The 24,727-nt window shown below is 42.1% G+C and overlaps 1 protein-coding gene and 1 pseudogene across 11 annotated transcripts in view; one reads left to right on the forward strand and one right to left on the reverse strand.

Moving 5' to 3' along the window:
- The window catches only part of FAM149A (family with sequence similarity 149 member A), a 69,363-nt gene extending 56,940 nt beyond the window's left edge, over positions 1 to 12,423 (forward strand). For 4 of the 11 annotated variants that reach the window (XM_054484222.2, XM_054484224.2, XM_054484228.2 and 1 more), the window contains 6 exons: positions 1,486 to 1,589; positions 2,065 to 2,271; positions 4,022 to 4,142; positions 5,644 to 5,772; positions 5,857 to 5,938; positions 11,160 to 11,903. In XM_054484222.2, the coding sequence (XP_054340197.1) occupies positions 1,486 to 1,589; positions 2,065 to 2,271; positions 4,022 to 4,142; positions 5,644 to 5,772; positions 5,857 to 5,938; positions 11,160 to 11,233 (717 nt within the window). In that variant the 3' untranslated portion in view covers positions 11,234 to 11,903. Of the gene's footprint in view, positions 1 to 1,485; positions 1,590 to 2,064; positions 2,272 to 4,021; positions 4,143 to 5,643; positions 5,773 to 5,856; positions 5,939 to 6,772; positions 7,185 to 11,159; positions 11,904 to 11,934 lie in introns of those variants that run through there. The other 7 variants (XM_054484223.1, XM_054484225.1, XM_054484226.2 and 4 more) reach the window with 4 other exon arrangements.
- Positions 10,080 to 11,124, reverse strand: LOC129035297 (protein LTO1 homolog; annotated as a pseudogene).
- Positions 12,424 to 24,727: the final 12,304 nt, after the last annotated feature.

A 24,727-nucleotide genomic window follows, 5' to 3' on the forward strand; every position in this document is an offset into this window, starting at 1 on the left:
GGGAGCAGTGGGGAGAACAGAGCATCTCAGAGGCTTGTTTCACTCTCTAGTGTAACAGCTTTACAAGAAGTCTTCTGTGCCTTTTCTGTTTTAAAGACACTTTTGGAATTGCTACCTGCTTATTGTATTTTTTTGGTCTCTTTAAACTGCTCTGACAAGTTCAATACAACATTTCCCACTTTAAAAAAGTAGGCAGTATGAATATTACAAAAAGAGCAGTGGATGAGCCTTTAAATATCAGGCAAAATAAACAGACCAGAAAAATATGGAAATTCTAGAAGCTGAGGCATTTTTTAAATAGCTGTTTTGTTTTTATAATTACTTTGTTTGGATAAATGTTAAAAAAATAAGTGGACAGCAAATTAACAGAATAAAAATAGAGCCTGCTTTGAAATACTCAAGGTGTTCTAGTGGTAATTATGAAAGCTCTTAAGTTATTCCTCTACATATGATTGTGATTGCCACATCTGTTCATGAACTAGAACAGAATTCCAGTCCCAGAAATCCTATTCTCCTGAATCTAAATATTGTTATTTAAAAAAATTTTTAATTTTAAGTTCTGGGATACATGTGCAGAATGTGCAGGTTTGTTACACAGGTATACATGTGCCATGGTGGTTTGCTGCACCTGTCGACCTGTCATCTAGGTAAATATTATTTTAAATCCTAGTTGGTTATATTGTGAGACTGAAGAGGGAGTTAAGAATTACTTAGCCCTTAGCTCACGCTTTCTGTCATCTCATTTAATTCTCACAATAGCTCTGTGAAGTAGGTATGATTTTTGCCCAATGTAAAGATGAGACCAATAAAGGTCCAAGAACAAAGTAAGCTTTCCAGAATTACAAATCAGGAAGCAGTTAGAGCTGGGATTCAGACTGAAGCTTTCGAGGGCCCAGGCCATCTCACTGCTTCTGGGAAGAGAACCCAGGCAAGTGTGGAGAGGAGGAGAGGAGAGGAGAAGTCCCAGGCAAGCAGGACAATGGGGAGCCGTGATGCCCGGCCTGTGCTTCTCCCGGTTCTCTCTCTGCCTTCCTCACTCTGGAGTTACCAGAGGCTGATACACGTTGACCACACCAGGGCTCCCTTGCCCTCCAGCCTCTGGGATCTCAGAGCATGGGGGGAGACTGAAGCACGGCTCTGCTTCCCTGCAGCCTCCCTGCCAGGTCACCCTGGGCTGGTGGCGTTCCTACCCCGTGCAGCTACCCTCTCCGGGTGCAGGAACCTCTTCCTCACTTCTGGCCACTTTGGGCCAGGTGTGCTGAATGTCCCCACTGTTAGGAGCTTTGGGGAATTAACCAATTCGTTGTTAATGTCTCAGCCCACATCTTTATAAAATATCTCTCCTTTATTAGTTTTTCCTCCAGTTAGCTGGTGGGTGTGCTGGGTGTTTCCTGCTGATTTCGCACGAGCATCAGTCATTGGAACGGCACTGGACATTTGTAATTCTTTTTATTTATTTATTTATTTATTTTTTACTGTTCTCAGATTCATCGCTTCTCCAGCAGTTTTTATAGTGACATGAATGGTGTCATGACAATTCAAGCAAAACCGCTTCAGCAGAGACCTACCTATTTTGCTGACAGAACACAGTATGTATCAGAATCAGTAGTAGTTCCCCAGCCTCTTCCCTGTGCTGCAAACACTAGAGCACTGAAGATTGCAGGGGGCATGAGATCACGAAGGTCCCATTTAATCCCATGCTTCAGATGTGCCTGAGCACGTCTGGAAGAGCAGAAACAGACCCTTCAGTACCAACCACAAAACAGTTACTATCGTGTATTTGGTTGGGAGAGATGGGAAAAGGGGAATGTAGTCCTGAAATTCTTAATCTTGTGGGCTTGACTGTTTGATTACTAACAGTGAAAACCTTAGCTCTCTTCCTGTGCATGATTCTTCATTGAAACAGAAACGGAAATGATGGGTCTTTTCATTCATTCAACCAGTACTTAGGAGTATGTTCTAGGTGCCAGACTGTTCTAGACAGTGCTCAGCTAAGCACAGACAGGTGCGTTCCCTGTTATCACAGCACTTGCAGCTGAGTAGCTCACAGGATTTCCTTCCCAGGAATGAGAAGGAGGACAAAGCATCGGGTGCAGGGGCAGGTGCTCTGTCCGCACGGCACAGACTGGGACGGGCCTCAGACACTCATGGATTACCACCTTCTGCAAAGAAAACACCAGTGCCCTGGAGGCTGCCTTCTTTTGCTTCAGATTCACAGAGACTAAAAACCCCCAACATCTATAGTGACGAAGTTCTTCGGGGAACAAAACTGTGAGTCTCGTTTCTTTCGTAGTAAACTAAAGGTCACGGAGGACCTAGATGCTTCTCGGTTAGGGTTTATGGATCATCCTGGACATTCTGCTTGCTGCAGTGGGTCTACTTAGCTGTATACTAGGACACAAGGTCAGGCAATGTCCCTGTCACACAGGCGGAATGAGCCTGTGATGGTGGGTGACCTTGGGTGGATTTCAGTGGCCTCATCTGTGAAACGAATAATTAGCTAATGCCTTTCAATTACATAATTAATACTTTTCAAGGGGAGGTTTAAATAAAATAATGTATATAAAATGCTATAAAAATAAAAGGACTATATCCCTATTGGATTATCTTTAAGGATGCATTTTTCTCTATGTGGGAGTTTCAGCAAAGCTGTTGATCTCAGGGATTCACATCCCGTCATGGCCTCGTTAGAAAGGTGCCTGTCTCTTGCCCTCCAGCTAACTTACCAGTATCGGCCAGTACTTACATTGATAATAACAGCTAATGTTTATTGATCACTTTCTTTGTTATCAGCACCAGGTAAATGAATTACATTTATGATCTTATTTATTCCCCACCACAAAACTTTATATGGTTGGGACTCATACTATCCCAAATCTGAGATGAGGAAACAGGCTAAGCCTGCCAGAGATCATCCCCGCCAGGAAGAGGCCCAGCCGGACACACGCACAAGTGCTCTCAGGCTTTAGAGACCACCCACTGGACCCCCGGCGTGCAGGGGAGCGGTTATCAGGAGCTGAGCTCAGGAGTGGGCAGCTGCCAACACTTACCGGGCACCCAGACTTTTTCCAGATGCAGTCATAACCCCCCTTTCAGCTTTTTAATTGGTGACTGTTTCTTTCACAGTTTGGGACTGATGTTTCCAGCTGTGTTGGGTCTGCTGTGCTGATTCCTTCGAGATCCCTCTCCCTCCTCCGCCTCACTTCCCCCCATGCCAGTCAGCAACACACAGTGCCAGTCAGCAGCACACGGTGCCAGTCAGCAGCACATGGTACCAGTCAGCAGCACATGGTACCAGTCAGCAGCACATGGTGCCAGTCAGCAGCACACAGTGCCAGTCAGCAGCACATGGCAGGCTTTCTCCTGCCCCAGCCTACCTGGGCCACCTGTCACACCTTCATCAAACAGAAACCCATTTATGTTTCCTACTGAGATACATTCAGATGCCACTAACTGTACAAATCCCTCTGTGTTCTGACCCCTCCCTCCCTGTGGGCTGGTGATTTTTCAGCTTTCTTTTTATTATTGCCACCCTGAGGAGCCCTTTTAGACCAGTCTTCCCAATTGCTCTCCCTACACATGGAATTGTAGTCCCACAGACAGCCTGTTTGTCTGTGTGCATAGCTGTGCTCTACACATATGAGGGAAGCTGTAGCTTCAGAGGGGCCAGTGCCCCACCCCCTTTGGTGATGCTACCTCACCTGTGTCCCCCGGCTTCTCACCCGCCTGGATTCTCACCTGCCAGCCTCACTTTCCCTCTGATCCCCCCACACACCAGCTCTGCGTCTTCTCACCTCCATCCTCTGTCTTTCACTTGTATTGAGATAATATTTTCCCCTAGTTACCAGAGTGCTATAAGTTCCCTGGGGAGCATCAGGATAATACCACACATAGCAGAAATCAAAGACCTCCTGTGTGCCTCTCACACAGAAACATCGAAATCACAGCTCTTGGCAGATTTCCTGTCGCTTGCCAGTTATCCATGTACCTGGGTGCTCAGGGACACGATGTTGTGTTGCAGGCCGACTGGCGTGGACCACATGGCTTCACCACTGGTTCAAACGTCACGGAGCAGGTTCCCCCCGATAGGCACCGAGACCAGGGAGCAGAATACGGCAGTTCCTGGATGCCACCTTGTTTCTGTAAGACAGATTTCATTCTATTTCAGTGGACCATTTAGGTTCTATGTTGGAAAACAAACAAAAACAACCTTGGCACTTCCAAGTGAAATTAGTAACATGAGATCTGAGTAGCTGTATTCAAATGGCTTCGTAATCTGTTTCCAGAAAGGAAATGAATGGCTTGTGAGAATTTACAGGGAGTGACAGGCTTACTTCATCGTTTTGTGAAATAAAAGCATGTCTTGAACTAAATCAGAAATTCCAGGTGTCAAGGAAATCTCTGATAGGATAGTGGAGCAAAGAAGAGAGCATGAGATTTGGTCAGGAGACAGGCAGGTCCGCGTGGATCCTGCCACAGAAACTCTCTTCTGTGACTTGGTACAAGTCACTTTAATCTCCCTGAGCCTTAGTGTTCTCTATAAAAGGGGATTCATGATTCTTACCTCTAAAGAATTGTTAGAAGGACAAAATGAACTCATAGGTGTTAAATGATTCCTGACGTGAAATTATGAGCTCAGTAAAAATTATGACCCTGGTCATTTTGATCAGGTCTCATTTTTACAGCTAACCTTTGCCATGTCTATTGCAGTGGAGGGCGAGACCTTCTGCAGTCAGACTCCCCTCAGCCAGGCAGTCACACAGGTCTGGGGTAGTGTACCGCTGCCAGCATGCATATCTAGGCAGCCCCTGGGTTTACAGCCACCCCTCACTCCACTCTCACACAGGTAACTTGTCTCTATTCATTTTATACAACACAGAAGGACCCCCGTTGTAGGAACATAAAGACATAGGGAGAGAAAAACCCTACCTGGGGCCAGGTTTCCTCCTGCATGCCCTGTGCCACCTTGAGCCCAGCACTGGAACCCATTCCCAGAAGGCAAGAGTTGCAAAGTATTGGTGTTTAATCTTAGAATAACATCATTTTACAAAAGGTGGCCGGGCGCAGTGGCTCACGCCTGTAATCCCAGCACTTTGGGAGGCCAAGGTGGGTGGATCACAAGGGCAAGAGTTCGAGACCAGCCTGGCCAACATAGTGAAACCTCGTCTCTACTAAAAATACAAAAAAAAATTACCTGGATGTGGTGGCACATGCCTGTAATCCCAGCTACTCAGGAGGCTGAGGCAGGAGGATCGCTTGAACCCGAGAAGCGGAGGTTGCAGTGAGCTGCGATCACGCCATTGCACTCCAGCCTGGGTGACAGAGTGAGACTCTGTCTCAAAAAAAAAAAGGCAAACATCACATTAAAAAGCCTGCTACTTCACAAATGCAGAATTACATTCTCTTAAGGTTTTTTATCTCTCTTTCCCTATTATGACACTATCATTTTATCAGGTTTAATAGTGCAGTTACATAATCAAAATATATTTCATCAGGTATTTATCCTTAGGAGACCTGATCCTTAGTAATGTCTAACTAAAAGTTTCCAAATAGATGAGTGAATGATTGAGCATGTTGAGATTTTCTTTTGTGTTTTTAAGGATTGCATTTATTTTAAACAAGAACATACTATCCTTCATTTAGTACAGAGGAAGGCATCTACAAAACCGTGTGTCGAGTGCCATGCCTGACGGTATAGAACGATCACGTCTTCGAGAAAGAACCGCTACCCTGGAACAGTTGTCAAGGCCCAGCACAACCCACACATTCCGGGTGGGTTCTCTGTTTCCTGTAACTTTAATTTTGAAAAACATTTGAAAAAAATGAAACTTGTCCCTGATTTTATTTTTCTTCCAGCAGTCAGATACGCCTCGAAAAAGTTCATTGACACAAATGGAATTTGCTGCTCACACATGGACAGGTCAAAGTATTTTGACAGGTCAGCTTTTCTCCATATATAAATAAAGTGATGTAGTAAGTGAGATTTCAAGTTTCAGGCAGTGAAATGGAAGATGATCTACGTTGATAAGCCTATTTTGCTCATGTAGGAGGGAATAGCAAATGTTTGGGGCCTGTGGCCTGACCTCAGAAACCTCGATCACAGAGCACACCTGCAGAGACTTACCTGCTGTGAGGTCACTTAGCTGCACTCACTTATCTGCTGTGAGGTCAAGAAGAGGGGAATGTCCAAAAGCTCTCAATGAACTGGGGGCCTCACTCTAAAAAAAAAAAAAAATGCTGTCTTAGGAGAAGTCAGTACCTCTGTTTGCTATAGAGTTTTCATGCCCTATTTCTTTTTTTTCTTTTTATTTATTTATTTATTTATTTATTTATTATTATTATACTTTAGGTATATCTCCCAATGCTATCCCTCCCCCCTCCCCCCACCCCACAACAGTCCCCAGAGTGTGATGTTCCCCCTCCTGTGTCCATGTGTTCTCATTGTTCAATTCCCACCTATGAGTGAGAATATGTGGTGTTTGGTTTTTTGTTCTTGTGATAGTTTACTGAGAATGATGATTTCCAATTTCATCCATGTCCCTACAAAGGACATGAACTCGTCATTTTTTATGGCTGCATAGTATTCCATGGTGTATATGTGCCACATTTTCTTAATCCAGTCTATCATTGTTGGTGAAACTCTACTCTTAGATTCTCTTTGAAAATCTAATGATAAAAATGCTTGAGAAAATTAACACAGATTTGCTAATTACTTTATAACACAAGGTTTTACAGATAAATAGGTATTCTCAGCCTGGTATGTTGTTCACAGGATATTCTAGTTTGAATATGGGCCAGTGATGTTTCCAGTTCCAGAACAGTCACCAACACTGTTTTCAAGGCGGTAGTGTGGCCTCATCATGAGGTGTGCTGCTCTGGAGTCTGACGTTGGATTTCCACCCTCGCTGTGCCACCGGCTGTGCAACCCTAGGAATGTCCCAACCTCTCTGGCCCTCAGCTTCCTCTTTTATAACAAGCGGGGTAGATAAAATAATTATTGGAAATCTGTGAAAAGGATCTATCTAGATACCAGGCATATATTGCTCAAAAATTATGAATTATGAACCATTTGTATTATAAATAACCTGAAATTTCTGGGATAATTTATTGTTTTACAGGGAATTTTAAACGTATAATTCTAAAACATATAAACATATAATTCTAATAAATTTCGTAAAATGTAAGCATTGTGTAACACAGATCTATCGCTGTTCACATCAACCCTTTTGTCGTCCTGTAGCACAGTGATGTCAGAGATTCTTCAGCTCTTTAAAATTTTGCTCCTGTGCTAATAGCTCTGGGCTGCTGTGCCTTTTCGTTGCTTTTCTTGTTGTATGTTCCTTAGCAGCATTAGCGGTCATTCTCATGGCAATAGCTCGTTCTCTAAAAAGCAGTCATGCTACATGGTTAGGTGTTGCTTTTTTTTTTTTTTTTTTTTTTTGAGACGAAGTCTTGCTGCGATGCCTAGGCTGGAGTGCAGAGGTGCAATCTCAGCTCACCGCAACCTCCACCTCCCAGGTTCAAGCGATTCTGCTGCCACAGCCCTCCGAGTAGCTGGGATTACAGGCACATGCCACCATGCCTGGCTAATTTTTGTATTTTTAGTAGAGATGAGGTTTCACCATATTGGCCAGGCTGGTCTCAAGCTCCTGATCTCAGGTAATCCACTCATCTTGGCCTCCCAAAGTGCTGGGATTACAGGCATGAGCCACTGCGCCCGGCCCAGGTGTTGCTTTTAACACAATTGTAGGTGCTTGGGGGGAAGTAGGCACCCAAGTTAGCTTATCAATCATGGATGGGTGTATCAAGCGCTCACTCTGTGCCAAGGTCTGTGCCAAAGGCTGGGATTCAAACAGCAGGGGTGTTTCCGTCTGTGCCTCAAGGAGCATTGAGCCTGGCAGGCAAGCTGGAAAAGGCTGTGAGAGGGGTGAGCAGGACCACCTGGCTCCCCTGTCAGGTGGCTGGAGGGTGCCGAGGCTTCCTAGAGGAGATGACCATCACAAGGGATGTGAGAGAGAGGGAGTGAGGGCTGACAGATGACTCTGTGGATGGCCAGTGGTGGGTGGTGCTGAGAGAGGGAACTGGGGAAATTCTGACGAGTTCACTTTTGGGGATGCTGACTGCAGCACGCCGAGTGGAGGCGTCCGGGAGGTAGTTGGGGCACACACAAGTAGAGGTTTGCAGTGGGAATTGGGTTCTGAATTTGTTTTAAATCTCGCTGTTAATCATTGACCAAATGCCAAGTCAGTGTATTCTCTTATCAGTAACTTTTTTTCCTTTAAAATATGCTAGTCATTGTTTCTACAATTATAAAAGTAATACATTATCAAAATAGACAACTTACAAAACACAAAAATCCACCAAGGAAAACACAGCCAAGGCCCCTGATCTCACCACGTAGAGAGAACGTGGCTCAAAGGCGCGAGCTGTGATGTCGGTGTGATGAGGCGCGTGCCCCATGCAGACATCCCCGGGCCCCAGGTGAGGCTGCAGGTGAGGCGCGTGTGGCCTCACACACAGAGTAGAGCTTGGGAGCGGGAGGCCTAAGTCTCGTCCCTCAAACACGAAAAGCTGTTTCTGTCCTCCTGAGCCCTCTGTCAACGTCAGCCCACCACGCTGCTCACACAGGGAGTCTTCTCTCTGGCCACCAGCTCAGGCAGCACACCACGATCTAACAGCTCAGGCGGCACACCACCGTCTAACAACAGCTCAGGCGGCACACCACCGTCTAACAAACAACAGCTCAGGCGGCACACCACCGTCTAACAAACAACAGCTCAGGCGGCACACCACCGTCTAACAACAGCTCAGGCGGCACACCACCGTCTAACAGGACATTCAGGAATGAATTAAAAACCAGAGCGGATTCATGGTGACACCTTCGGCATATCACTCACTGCTTTCTGGAAGAGGAGGTGGGGGTAGAGCCGGTATCGGGGGACTGCAGTGACCCCCACTGGGGGCGTCCACAGAAGTTACATTAACACATGCAATCACATATGGCCACTTAACTCATGTAGGACCCAGCGAACGGTCCATGCCAGTCATCTGCGCCTCACTGCCTCTTAACTACCGACCCAACACAAAAGAGCTATTAGAAGGGAGAATGCAGCCAACCAAACGCACGGCTCCAAGAGGTTTTGCATCTATAACGACAAGCTAACATTTAGTTCTTTGGTTCAAAATATTTCCCCTCCTTAACCATTTTTTAATGCTTCAAAGCTCATCCCCATCTGGGGAGTGGGAAGGGTATGTCCAGGCCCCTCAGGATCAGGCTGTGGCCTTCCTTTCCACCAGATGCACAGGAAAACTGGCCACAGGGCACTCCCTGGAGCTCCATGCGGCTCCGCACGGCCTGTGCAGTCCGGAAGGGAGGGCAGAGATGCCCAGGGCTGTAGGTGCCAGCCTGTGCAATCCGGAGGAGGCCAAGCCTGGTGGTCGTGAGAGACACGGGCCTTGGCACGGAAGTCCTAGCTCTGCTGCTGGGTGCTGTGACACCAGGCATTCCCTGTGGGTCTCAGCTTCCGTATCTGTAAAATGGGAATAACACCTCATTCAAGGACTCCTGAAGGGATTAAATAAAACACGGAGCAGATAATGCAGTGCCTGGTGCATAACAAGCCTCAACATATGCAAGGACTCATCCTGATCGCCCATGAGCCTATTTAAGGTCAACCCTGTCTAATTTAAAAAACAAGACTGCATTCAAGTTCAGGTAGGGGTGGCCTTGTCCAGGGCCAACCCCTGCCTAGAACCAGCCAGGCTTGTGCTGCTGGAGAGGACTGGCCAAGCCAATGCACTCGGGACCAGCACTGAGCAGCCTGGTGAGCTCTGAGCCCGCAGAGCAGGCAGGGCCCCCGACAGGCAGGCTGTGTGCAGGGGTCCCTGGGGCACCGAGAGACAGAAAACCTCAGGGGAAGGAGGCCCTTTCACCCGCCAAAGTGGAACCTTCCCCACTGAACACCGGATCTCCCAGCACTGTCTGACCTTCAGTCACATTTTAAACACTGAACAGAGGGACAGAGGGACCTGTGTTCCTTGATGTTTCATCTTTGTTCATCCATCAGTCGTCCTCCAAATCAAAGTCCAGAAGCTTCTGCACTAATTTTGAAGTCAGGCTGAACCTTGAGTCATGAACAAAAGTCTTTCAATTTTCCTCTAAGTCTTCATGGAGCTTATCATAAGCAGGATCCTCATAAAGGTATTTCTGAATCATTCCTATCACTGATTCTAAGAACCACATCTTTCCATGGTCCTTCTCAGTGGCACAGCTGTGCAGGAGACATTCCCATGCAAAAGCAAAGCCTTGATAGCACCTGATCTCAGGCCGGATGTTGGCTCCGTGCACCCTGCGGTGCTGCCTTCCTTCAGTGACACCCATGCTCCTGCCTTCCTCCTCCTTCAGTTACACCCACACTCTGCCTTCCTCCCAACCTTCCTGACAGCCTTCCCCATGTAACCCCCCACCGGCCTTCATGATGGCATCCAACACAGCCTGGCTCCCAGGGTCAGGCCCAGACGCACCGCTTCAGAGGATGAGCTCTTATCAGGAGCTCTGAGATAGCTATTATTGATGGTCAGAGGTCTTTTCTATATCTGCAGAAGTGATCGAGGGTCCATAAGAGGGATCTTCCTGTCTTTCTGAGGGTTTGTTTTCTTTTTCTCTGACAAGCAGGCACATGACCTCCTTGCTACCTTTGCGTCCAGGTCAAAAAGCACTGGGAACTACTAACTTATCAACTTTTATTATTTCTGTGATAGAAAAAAAAAGGAGCCAAAGGGGTATTCCAGGTAGTGGGAAGGATCCCTTAAAGTACCTGGCGTTGCACCTGCCCCTGGGAAGCAGGAGAGCTGCCAGGAAGTAGTGTTCCCTCAGCCTCCTGGGCCAGGACCCGCCTCTGCGTGGAAGCTTCTCGCAAATCCACCACTCGGGAGGACGCGTGGCCTGCAGCTCAGCTTGGTTTTGGGGGAGCACCCTTCCTTTTCCTTAGGACCCTAATAGGCAGTTTTTGCATATGACTATTTCCTAATTTATACAAAAGTGTATTAAAATAAAATATATATTTTAAAGTATTTGCATGGAACGTACAAAACAATCGTTCTGAGTGGTTGCCTTTGTAACATTTTAATGAGAATTACCTTTTGCTTGGTGTTTCCAGGTTCACAATATGTGCCTAAATCTTTTCAGAGGACAACTTTGACTTTAAAGAAGAGATTCCAAGTGACATCTTGAAACCACCTCACCAGAGGCATTGGAGCACTCGTGGCCTCAGCACACTCCTTATCACTTGAAAAATGGAGGAACAAGTATTATATTTATCTGTGTGTCTGACAGTGTGAGATGTTAGACTGAGAGAAAAGCAAACAAATAAATCACTTAATCTTGAACACTTTGCCCTGTAAAGAGAGTGAAAGTCAAACCCACTAAGCTGCCTTGCTGAAAGCATCTCCAAGGTTCTGTAGGCTTTGCTCAGAAGACCCTGATGTGTGTTTGCAATCCGTCATTTTATCAATGATACACAAACATAATTAGCATGTGTATGTACTCACACACTAATTACATGTAAGAATATATTATCTAGGAATATGCCATTTGTAACTTTGTACTCTGATGTATTTTCTAGTCTCATCCTATTAGTAATTCCGTCAAAATCCTAGACACTAGTAGATATTAGTATTTGAGACAATATGTCAGAGTCTGAATAAGACTCAGATTGTTCTAGTCATGCTGAGTTTCTCATACATTTTTTAAAAGTGCTTCTGCCATGAACTTCTTTGAGAAATGTCAGTGGCGAAATCTCCCAAGCTAATTTTCTATGTCCCATCTTCAAATTCAGACAGTTCACATGAAGTACCCCACATTTATTGATTTTAGGGTTGAATATAAACGTAATTAAAAGCTATGGCAAGTGATGTCATCTTTATTGTTTACAGTTGAAGCTCCTCCATGGGAGGGGAGCCTCGCACCCTCCACGTGCCATCAGGAGCTGGCCTTTGCTCAGACGCCACCTCTGCAGTGACACCTTCCCAGAGCCCTCGTCTCCTCGCGCTGTGTCCTGCTCTGCCTGGCTTTTCTTCAGAGTGTGTTTCCCCATCTGACATTACTGTAGAAAATGGAGCAGAGAACGGGAAGGGGAATTAGCAGGATGAGGCTCCAGGCATGACTTTCTCTTTTCCCTCTCCCCACTGTTTCTCTTGATTGTGATTCAAGTCCTTACACTCATTTTTATATTCTCAGATCTCAAATCAGCTAATTTCTTCTTTTCCATCAGATAATTACATTTTATCAGTCTAATTATTACTAATCCAAACTGTAACTTTATAAGGCTATATATATGAGCATATTTATAAACTTAGATTTATAAACTATATACACACATACATATATGTATCATATAAATGCATAATAAATTATTTTCAGACTATTTCTGGCTGTAAGGAGAAAGGATCATTGCCTACTTGTAGATGTCTGAAATTTTAAAAGATGTGTTGAGACTAACATTAATGTTGTCCTTTATCACAGAGTGACAAAACAAAAATGACCCTAGAGCCTTGCCTCTGTTTGAAAATTTCTCCTTGACTTTGCTGACTCCATTTCTTTTTTCTTTTCTTTTTTTTTGAAACGGAGTCTGGCTCTGTCGCCCAGGCTGGAGTGCAGTGGCACGATCTCGGCTCACTACAACCTCCGCCTCCTGGGCTCAAGCGATTCTCCTGCCTCAGCCTCCTGGGTAGCTAGGATTACAGGTGCATGCCACCACACCTAGCTAAATTTTTTTGTATTTTTAGTAGAGACGGGGTTTCACCATGTTAGCCAGGCCGGTGTTGAACTCCTGACCTCAGGTGATCCGCCCACCTTGGCCTCCCAAAGTGCTGGGATTACAGGCATGAGCCACCGGCGCCTGGCCAGCTGACTCCATTTCTATAGCAATGAGACACATTCGGCAGCAGCAGCAGCAGTGACCACCAGGTCCATGCCTCTCTTCCATGGTCACAGCTTCATGTGTCCGGGGAAGATTGCTAATGCTTAGTTTCCTGCACAAAGCAAACCAAAGCATTTTGGAGAATTTTCTACATTATTCCTAAACATTAGCAATAGAAACTTGGAAGAGCAAGTGCCAGTCTTAATTCAGCAGCTCTCCACTTGAGGAATAGTTAGATATGTGAGTAGCCTGGAGCCCATGTTATAGGACTGCTGGTTGGGTGCTCTCTGGTGCATCATTACTGCTCAAAGCATGACCCACTTGCTCTTTCAGATCCACTCAGGGTATTTTATGTCCATTTCCAGGAACCATCCAACTCCTTCCCTATTCAGTCCAAACTTCCTTTTTTTTTTTTTTTTTTAAACTTTAAGTTCAGGGGTACATGTGCAGGTTGTTACACAGGTAGACTTGTGTCGTGGGAGTTTGTTGTACAGATTACTTTATCACCCAGGTATTAAGCCTAGTATCCATTAGTTATTTTTCCTGATCCTCTCCTTTCTTCCACCCTCCACCCCTTTGAAAGGCCCCAGCGTGTGCTGTTCCCCTCTTTGTCCATGTGTTCTCATCATTTAGTCCCACTTAGAAGTGAGAACGGATGGCATTTGTTTTTCTGTTTCTGCATTAGTTTGCTAAGGATAATGACTTCCAGCTCCAGCCATGCCTCTGCAAAGGACATAAGCTCATTCTTTTTTATGAGCTCAAGCTTCGTAGTAGGGAAAACACCGGATATTCAGTCTAAACTAACATTAAGGTAGGGTATCCAAGATAAAATGTTTTTTTCTTTGAAAACCACTGAATATACTTTATGGTAGCTTTACCTTGTTTGGCTCCAGAGGTTTGCAAATAAGAATCTATTATTTTTATATATATTGGTAAAAAAAGACAAAATATTTTTAAAAAAGTGATCTTGAGTCTACTAAACATTAAATTGGAAGATAAAGTGCCGTTTTAGAGATTACATAGAGACTTGACCCTGTCATTGATTTTAAAAATGACCTTCTCATTGTACTGATTTTTACCCCATGTTAAAGTTAGTATTTTATTTATACATTAAATTAGATTTAGAGATTAGTAAATAATGCTTATATCAAGGATGGTGCTTTTTAAGCTAATTAGGTAAAAATTAGGGCAGTGTTTTTATAATCTACTTTAATAAATGAGTCTTACCTTAGAATTAATCTGTTAAAAATTAAAAAAGAAAAATTGAACTACTTCTGAGATAGATTTTTAAATTCAGATTAGTGAATTTTACACTAATTGAATTACATTAATTAAAATGCCTGTTAGTTTATCCACCAAAGAAAGAATAAAGAAATTTTAAAACAATCTAAGAAAATATAAAATACCATAGAAAACTGCTAGATTTTGTGAATTTAATATAAAAGGAAGTATCCATATTGATATTATTCTGAACTAGATGGAATTTCTACACCAATTCAGAAGTACATTTTTATATATCATTTGGGTATTATATTTTTTATTGTTTTCTTATAACTACAGATCATTGTGTAGGATTTTTGATTCCTTAATTTCTAATAAAATATAAAAGTGTTAAAAGAGTTTTCAAAAATGTGTTACATTTATAAAAGTATTTTTAGATTCCCAATGTTTGTATCATTTGTACAAATATCTCTCTATTCTGCAGTTTCTAATACATAGGTATTTATTATTTCTAACTACATAGCAAACTTTCCCCAGTAAATTCTAAGTATATGTCCATATATATTTGCAAAGGCTTTACATAATTTATGAATACTCCGTTGTAATGTTTGTTTCAGAAGATTATGTTCCTGTGTGGTAATCATCATGGATTTGATTTCATCAAACATTTATTAAGCACTTTCTTGGTGTAAGATTTTGTTCTAAACATTATAGTGAACAAGACAGTCTTTGGCCTAAAAGAACTTAAATTCTAGTGGAGGCAACAGACTATAAACAATTAAATAAAAACATAATACAGGTCAGTTAGCAATAAGTGCTATGAAGAAACAAAGCGCGGCAAGGTGACGGGGTGGAAGGAGCTGCAACTTTCCATCGAGCGGTTGGGGAGGGCTGTGTTGCAGAGGTGGTATTTGAACAAACCCCAAAGAAGATGAGAAAAGAAGCCTGGGAGATATCTGGGGAGAAAGAATTGTAGACAGAGCAAAAAACATGTGCCTAAACAAGAGTCCACCTGGAATGTCTGAAGAACAGCAGAGAGGCCAGTTCATGGGATGCGCTTGGCAAAGGAGTGAATAATAGGAGCTCAGTGAGGTAACAGGAGCTGAGGGACTGAGGTCCCTTTTGGACTATGGGAAATCTGAAATAAGAAGCCACTGAAGCAGTTGAGTTTTGGGGATAGAATGATATAATCGACAAGAGATGATCATGATTCAGTCAGATGATAGTGGCTGATGAGAATCCCAGGACTTTGCATGTGTTTTGAAATTTGAGCCAAAAGATTTGCTGTTGGATGAGAGGTGGAGTGTGTCTACAAAAAGAATCGAGAATGCCTCCAAGGCTTTTGGCTTCACACTTGGAAGGATGGTGTTGACATTCACTGAAATTGGAAGACTGCAAGGGGATCACGTTTGGCAGCATGAGGAGCATGTTATGTGTGAGATGCCAATTAGATGCCTAAGTGGAGATATTGAGATATTTGGATATCCACACTTGGGTGTGGAGGTGAGGTATAGACTGGACATATAAATTTGGGGATTGTCAACACGTAGATAGTATTTAAGAACTGAAATGGATGAGGTAACCAAGAAAATGAGTGTAGAGAAATGGAGGAAAAAGAAGAACTGAGCCTGGTGCCTTTTAACATCTAAAGGCCTGGGATGTGAAGGAAAACCAGCAAAGCTGGTGAGGGGAAATGAGAATGTGGCATCCTCAAAGTGTGTGTGTGTTTGTGCGGGGGAAGTGTTTCGAGGAAGCGATAGGGACTCAAGTATGTTGAATGCTGTTGATGAGTCAATTATGATAAGGTCTGAGAATCGGACTAAAGGTTTAGCCACATGGAAGTGACTGGTGGCCTTGACAAGATCTGCTAGGTGAATGCACAGGCGAAAGTCTGCTTGCTGTGAGTTCAGGAGAAAAGAAGACAGGAATCGAAGACAGTAGTCATGGACAAGTCTTCTAAGGAATTTTTCTGCACAGGGGAGTAGAGTAATGGGTGTGTGTGTGTGTGTGTGTGTGTGTGCATGCTTGTGCGTGTGTTTCCTAGTAGGGTTCATCTTGATGAATGTCTTCATTAGTCAGTATAAAAATGTTGATCCAAAAAGAAAGATAGCTGTAGTGTTCTCTGGAGGACATGCGGAGTGTATTCCCACTGGAAAATTAAAGAAAAAGCTGACAGAGCTGAGTGAATAGTAAGTTGTAATTCAGAAGCAACATTCAGAGAAGGCTACACCTTGTGAAGGATGTCTTCAGAGTTCACAAAAAGAACATTGTGGGGGTGAAAGTTTTAGCTTAGAAGGCAAAAGATTTCAAAAATATACAGAATCAAAATGATGTTAAAAATAAACGTGGAGGCATTCCACTACTGTTTATGAAAGAATAGTTCATGTCAAACTGACCTACTGAGAACAACTATAAAAGCTATAAATGGACAAGAAACAGCTCCTTGGAGGCACGCGTGGACACCCACATCCACACCCACCCAACCGCCCAACACAAAGCAGCATAACTTCAGGAAACAAATTGGGAGACAACAGGAATAATACATTGAGGTGAACCCCATATTTGCTGTTTTCTTTCCCTGTATCAATATATTTTAGACTAATAATGGGGCATAGAGGTCAAGAAAAAGGGATACCCTCAAAATTTGTGACAAGCTCACTAGGCTGCCAAAAGGAATGATGTTGTGAAATGTCTCAGACTTTGAATTGACAATCTTGAAGGACTAGACTCTAGGAGCAAGGGCAAGTTCAATACAGACAAGTCCTCAAAACACTAGAAGCAGAATCTAGAATCAATGAAACCTCTGTTTAGATCCAGGTTATATGCCTGTACTTTATATGACCACCAGAAAAAGTATCCTCTTTAAAGAAATATAGCATCACCTAGAATTTCTATAATTTTTATATACAATGTACAGCATTCAATCTAAAATTAAAAGACAGCCCAGGATATAGGGCCAAGTGACTGAAAGCCAAGAGAGAAAACAAACAAAATTATAACGGACCCACAGGTGATTAAAATAGTAGCACTATCGGGTACAAGCTAAGAAACAATTTGATTTGCACATTCAAAAATATATTGAAAAACATAATTTCAAGAGAGAACTGTAATCTGAAAAATAAACATATCCTAGAAATGAATAATACAGTGACTCAAGAATTCACTAGCTGTGTTGAACTGCAGATTACACATAGCAGACAAGAGGCTTAGTAAACTGGAAGGCAGGTCAATACATAGTATTCATTTTGAACAAGCACAAAAAATAGGTATTCCTTAAAAATTGTGAGGCCATGTGAAAAAATCTAATATCCGTGTAATGATAGTCATAGAGGAGAGAGAGAATGGAACAATGCAGTATTGAACAGATACCATGAAGGAATCTTCCAAAAATAGATAAAGACATCAATGCACTAATTTAAGAAGCTATAAGAAACACAAGATAGAAAGCAAAACATACTCAGGTCCATCACAAACTGCTGGAAACTCCAAATCAAAAAGAACGAAACAGCAGTCAGAGGGAGGGGGGAAAGACTCATTATCTTCAAAGAAGCAACAATAAGACTAATATTTGACTTTTCAACACAAGTGATGGAAGCTGAAAGACAATAGTGCTGAAAAAAATAATTGCCAACCCAGAATTTCATACATAGTGAACATATCCCTCAAAAATAAGAGCAAAAGAGCAGTATTTTCAGATAAACCAAAATTGGGAATTAATCACCAGCAAATCTGTACTAAAGGAAATACTAATGAGAGCTCTTCACAGAGTAGGAAAATTGTCCCAGAAGGAAGCACAATGATAAAGGAAGAAATAATAAACATCAGAATGGATAAATACGTGGGAAAATAGAAAAGAATACTTATTGTATAAAATAATGAGTAATATAGAGTTCAGTATATATTTGGGATTAAAATATTATAGAAATAGCTTAAAGTTGGGAAGGGTTTATTTGCTGTTAAAGTGTTATAGATTCATTACATTGTCCAGGAGTACTAAGGTAGAGTTTTATAAAGCAGTGCGTGTGATATAGCGAGATGAAAGCACAAAATACTATCAGGAATGAAAATAGGCATACCACTGCTGATTCTATAGATGTGAAAAAAGATTAGCATTATACTATGAATAACTTGATTTGGTAATTTAGATGAAAATTAAAACTTTGAAAAACATCACATCATTCAAGAAGAAATAGAAAATTTGAAAAGGGTTATGTCTATTATAAGACTTAAATGTATTATTAAAAGCCTTCTCACAAAGACAACTCCGAGTCCTGCTGACTTCATTGGTTAATCCTTCCAAATATTGAAGGAAAAATTAATACCACTAGTAGCAATATCAAAAAGTTCTTCAGGGCTGAGCATGGTGGCTCATGCCTATAATCCCAGCACTTTGGGAGGCTGAAGCAGGAGGACTGCTTGAGCCCAGAGGTTCGAGGTTACAGTGAGTTATGATCACGCCACTGCACTCCAGCCTGGGTAACAGACTGAGACCATGTCTCTCCAAAAAACTAACAAAAAAGTTATTCAAGATGATTGTCATTTTGTAAGGCTACCAGAACCCTGATACAAAACCTAACAAGGACATTACCAAAAAAAAAAAAAAAAAAACTAAATTACAATAAAGTAACTGAGAGTTGTAAAAAAAAAAAGCGAATTATAGGCCAATATCATCCCTGAACTCCCAAGCAAAATAAAATCAGTAATATATGAAATAGATAATACGTACCATCCAAATTGAATTTATTTCAGAAATGCAAGTTTGATGTACCATTTGAAAATCATTCAGTGCAACAAATGATGTAAGGAAACAAGCATGGGATCTTCTCGACAGACGAAGAAAATGTCTTTGTAAAAAATCCATCATAAAAATTCTTAGTCAACCAGGAAGATGAGAATATCACTGTTATCTCTTCATGGGTATCTAGGGGAAAAAAAACAACCACAAACTGCATACTTAGTGGTAATTTTATTCTGATTTTACTTACTGAAGAAGCTATACTTCCTGAGATAATACGAAGTGTCAGCTACCGCCACTGTTATTCATGATACAGAATATATTTTCCACCCCAGCAGGGCAAGATTAAATTATTAAAGGGTCTTAAGATTTAAGAAGAAAGAAACAATTTGGTTTTTCACAGAAAACATGATTGTGTACATAGAAAATCCAAAATAATTATAAATACACTTAAAAATTAATACGATTTTAGCAACATCATTGAAAACAGACAATATAAAAATTATGTGCATTTCTATATACTAACAGCAATTAGATAATACAATTTATAAAAATACAATATAATAGCCTCAAAAATCAAATACCTAGGAATAAATTTAATAAAAATGAGTATATTAGAGTTCTTCAGAGTAACAGAATTATTAGGAGATTGTTAGATTATATATTATAATCTAATGTATATATGGACGGAGAGAGTTATTTTAAAGGAAAAGGGAGCTGGCAAGCCTGAAATTGGTAAGGCAAGCTGGAAGGCTGGAAATTCAGGTAAGAGTTCAGTATTGAGTCTGAAATCTACAGGACAAGGCCAGTAGGCTGGAAATTGTGGTAGGGTCTCTGTGTTGCCATCTTGAGGCCAGATTCTTCTTCAAAAAATCTCAGTCTTTTTTCTTCTTTTTTGAGACGGAGTTTTGCTCTTGTCGCCCAGATTGGAGTGCAATGGCACAATCTCGGCTCACTGCAACCTCCGCCTCCTGGGTTCAAACGATTCTCCTGCTTCAGCCTGTAGCTGGGATTACAGGCATGTGCCACCACACTCAGCTAATTTTGTATTTTAGTAGAGACGGAGTTTCACCATGTTGGCCAGGCTAGTCTCGAACTCCTGACCTCAGCTGATCCACCCACTTCGGCCTCCCAAAATGCTGGGATTACAGGCGTGAGCCACTGAGCCTGGCCAAAACCTCAGTCTTTATTCTTGAGGTCTTCGCTAGTTGGACGAGGCCCACTCACATTCTGGAGGTCAATCTGCTTTACTCTAAGTCTACTGATTTAAATGTTAACCACTTCTTAAAAATACCTCGACAGCAATATAAAGATTGGTGTTTGACCACATAACCTGGCCCCATAACCAAATCGGCACATAAAATTATCCATTATAGTAGGTAAGACTTCATCAAAGAGATCTAGAAAACATTTCTGGGAGAAATTAACAAAGACCCAAATAAATGAAGCGATATATCATGTTCATGGATTGGAAGACCCAGTGCAGGTATTATAAAGATGTCAGTTCTCTTCAAATTGATTTTTATATTTAATTCAATCACAATTAAAATACCATCAGGGAGTGTGTCTGTGTGTGTTTGTGTGTGTGTGTGTGTGTGTGATATTATTCTAAAATTTATACGGAAATACAAAGCACCCAAAATAGCAAGATAGTCTTGATGAGTTTGAAAAACAAGTTAAATAACTTATACCAAGAAATATCAAGACTTATAAAATTATTAATTAAAATTATCTGTTATTGGCACACAAATGGACAAATAGCAATAGAACAGATCATATGCATGTGTACAATCCCCTGATTTATGACAAGGTGACATTCCATGCATTGATTAAAAGACAGTCTTTTCATTAAATTGCACTGAATCCATTGAATATTCATATTTTTATTTAGAAGGGTGTTGAACTCTACTTCACTACCACATACATACACAAATAACATTACAGATGCAAGTTCTTGGATCTAAATTAGAAAGGGAAGATAATGAAGCTTTTAGAAGGTTAATATAAGCGAGAATATCTGTTTTAGCTTGTGGTAGGCAAAGATTTTCTAAACAAGATGCATACAACATTAACCGTAATGAAAAAGATAAATAAACTGGACTTCATTAAACTTTAGAACATTCTTATTCATTCAAATACATCAGCGATGGTTTGACTGTGTCCCCCAAAGTTCATGTGTTGGAAACTAATCCCCAGTGCAACAGTGGTGAGAGGTGGGACCATTAAGAGGTGATTAGGCCATGAGGGCTCTGCCCTCACAAATGGATTAATGCTACTATCGGGGGAGTGGGTTCCTAATTAAAGGATGAATTCGGCCCCCTTCTTCTTGCTCTCTCTCGTTTACTCTTGTGCCTTTCACCTTCTGCCATGGGATGATGCAGCAGAATGCCCTCATCAAATGTGGCTCCTCTGTCTTGGACTTTCCAGCCTCCAGAACCGTACCGGTCTGTGATATTTGGTTATAGGAGCACAAAATGAACAATGACAACATCATTAAGAGGGTGATAAGGCAAACTACAGAGAGGAAGAAACTTGCAATACATAGCTGGCAAAGGATTTGTATTCATATATAATATATAAGAATTGCTCATTAATTATTTATAATTCCTACAAATCACTAAAAATCCAGACAATTACAATGTTAAACAGGGAAAATGATTTAATAGGCACTCTCTGAAATGGCCAATAATCTTTTGAAATTATGCTCACTGTCCTAGGTCACTAGGAAAATTCATACTAAAATTTCAATGCTCAGCCTAGGCAACATGGCGAAACTCTGTCTCTAATAAAAATAAAAAAATTAGCCTGGTGTGGTGGCATGCACCTGTAGTCCCAGCTACTCAGAGGGCTGAAGCGGGAGGACTGCTTGAGCCCAGGAAGCTGAGGCTGCAGTGAGCTGAGATCATGCCACTGCACTACAGTCTGGGTGAGAGAGTGAGATCCTGTCTCACATAAATAAATAAATGAATGAATGAATGAATAAATAAATAAATAATACAGTTTTACTACAAGACCCAACTGAATGGCTTTGCGAAAAAAAAAAAAAAAAAAAGACAATACCAAACATTGGCAAGTATATGGAGCCACTGGAACTATCAGAGATTGCTCATGAGTAAGTAAATTGGTACAAATTTGGAAAACTGGCAAGAAGTACTAAGCCTAAATGTATGCATGCCTTATGACCTAGCAATTCCATTCCTGGGCATATTTACAGGAAGGAGAAATATGTACATACGTGTATCAAAAGACATCTACAACAATGATCATACAAAATTCTTCACAACATAGGAAAACTGGAAACAACTGAAACATCCATTGGCAGTAAAATGAATGATAAATTATATTCCAACAATGGAATAATATACAGCTGTGAAAAATAAGGGAAAATATTACACATGGCAATATAGTCAATAGATTGTCATAAATCAGGTGATTGTACACATACATATGATCTGTTCTATTGCTGTTTTCCCTTTGTGTGCCAATTACATGATTTTAATTAATAATATTGTAAGTCTTGATATTTCTTGGTATAAGTTATCTAACTTGTTTTTCAAATTCATCTAAACTCAGTGTTGAGTTTAAGAAGCCAGATACAAGAGTGCATGCTGTATGGTTTCATGTTGTATGGCATGATCTGGGTTGTTGCTACATGGAAGTGATGGTTGGTCCATGAAACTGGACGTTTGAGTGTTGTATACTTTATTTGATCCTGGTACTTGTGATTCAAAATTTCATAACAATTTCCTGCTACCCTTCATGATTTGATGTGTGTAAGTAGAGTTTGCAGATAATGTAGTTCTATACTGAGCTATGAATTTATTTTTATAATGTAAATTTTTTTGTATTAAGAATCATTCCAAGTGACAGAAAATTTGGGAAATCAAAGTATTAACATTTATAAAACCATTCTGTTGTTTATAACATATTCCGGCCATGACTTTCAAAAGCACTGATTTCTAGGGGGAGAGAGTATTAAAGAAAGACCTTGACTAAAGAAAGCTCTTTCAAGTGGGAAGGGCATCATAGAGAATGGATCTTGAGGAGGGAAAGTCAGGAGATGCCTTCCGACTCAGCTGCATAGCTCATGAAGCTGACAACCCGCAGAGTTATAAATGTTGTGGGTAGGTTGCCTTCACACTGGCCTTGCAATCATCTGCTACACTGAGCACCATTACATTTCATGGTGGACATTCTAAGGTGTGACACTCTGTACTCTGCTGTCAGGAGGCTTTCCGGGGAGGAGCGTCTTGCCAAGGATTTCTTGCACTTCCAGCCACCTGACTGGTTTAGTCTGAAATTTCAGTATTCCAGGGCAGTATGAGAAACGCCCTATCTGATAACAAAGAAAGCATAAGAAAGATGGCTAAGGGAACAAAGGGACAAGGCTTTTATTTTGTTCATTACCCACAGATTGCCTTCAAAATAAAGATAAAGCGTCTAAGCCTGGCAGTCCAGGTCTCTTTAAGCTGGCTCCACCCTACCCACCCACCTCATCCTGCACCTGTCACTGCATGGGACCCTGTGCTCCAGGCACGGGCACCTCACTGCCCCTTGAGCTCATTTTACCCCTCCTGGCTCTGCAGCATTTCTGACCATTTCTGCCCAAGCCGAGACTCACTGCTGCCCAAAGCAATCTCCCTTCTCTGCTTCTGGAGGGGAGGGGTTGTATGTTACCCGCCTTGTTTTGTCCACAGAGGTTAGCAGAGACTGATACAGACAAACCCTTTTTCTTTCTAATTTTAGATTCAGGAGCACATGTGCAGGTTTGTTAAATTTGCCTGACGCTGAGGTTTGAGTTTCTATTGATCCCCTCATCTGAATAGGGAACACAGTACCCAATACACAGTTTTTCAACCATTACTCCCCTTCCTTCCTCCCCCTATTTTGGAATCCCCAGTGTGATGTAGACAAACTGTTTACATTTATAGCTGTAATTAACCTTATTATAGTTCAGCCTCAACCCTTTAGAGAGGAGGAAACTAAAGCCCATGAGACTTGCTTAAAGATACTAAGTGAACATATTTATTTTTTAAAGTGTTAAAGTGATTAAACAATGTTGACCTGAATGAAATAAAAAGCGTTAAGTTCCCCATCTTCATTCCCACTCCATAGAGCTGATCAGTATTTTTACTTGCAGACATGAGTGGAGCCGGAGAGAAAGAAACCTTTTCTCCCAAAGAAGGCATTACTTTACACACTCCGTTCTGCAACTTGATTTGTTCACTTACTATTTCACCTCAGCACATGCAGCTGACTTAAAACAAATTCAAATGGAGAAAAGCTAAGCTTAGGCATGTTTTTCTCTGCACTAAAGAGGCCCTGCAGGTGGCTGTGGGCAACCTATGCAGTGGCTTCCAGTAAACGAACGTAATTAGTAATGAAGCAAAGCGGGCATCCAGGACATCAATTTCATCTTCCTGGCACTTTAGTCTTTAGGAAGGGCCTGGCCTCTCGGGGAGCGACACTCCTCGCCCGGCCACTTTGTAAGAAGCATCGAGCGTGGAAAAGGAGCGGGGGTCAGCACTGGGGCCCTCTGCCGGGAGCAGAGACTGGCGGCCAGGACACGCGTCTCCCCAGGCTGAAATGGTGCACCCTCTCGCGGTCCTTCCCTCCCTTCCCGGGCTGGGTGGCCGGTCTTGGCTCTTCTGCGAGTCCCCCGCGGCTTCGGTCTCCCGGCACCCGCTGAGCAGCCTCGCCCGCCTTCCTCTCCCACCCGCCCCTGCGTGCTCTCCGGGGCTCCGGCTTCCTGGGTCTGGTGCCTGGTGCATATTTCGGAAAACACCTGACTCACAACCACCTCATTTCGCTCCCAGTGTCCCAGTGGGCCAGCGGACACACACCGGTAGGT

This window comes from Pongo pygmaeus, chromosome 3 (genome assembly GCF_028885625.2).
Source record: "Pongo pygmaeus isolate AG05252 chromosome 3, NHGRI_mPonPyg2-v2.0_pri, whole genome shotgun sequence".
NCBI classification, from domain to species: Eukaryota; Metazoa; Chordata; class Mammalia; order Primates; family Hominidae; genus Pongo; species Pongo pygmaeus.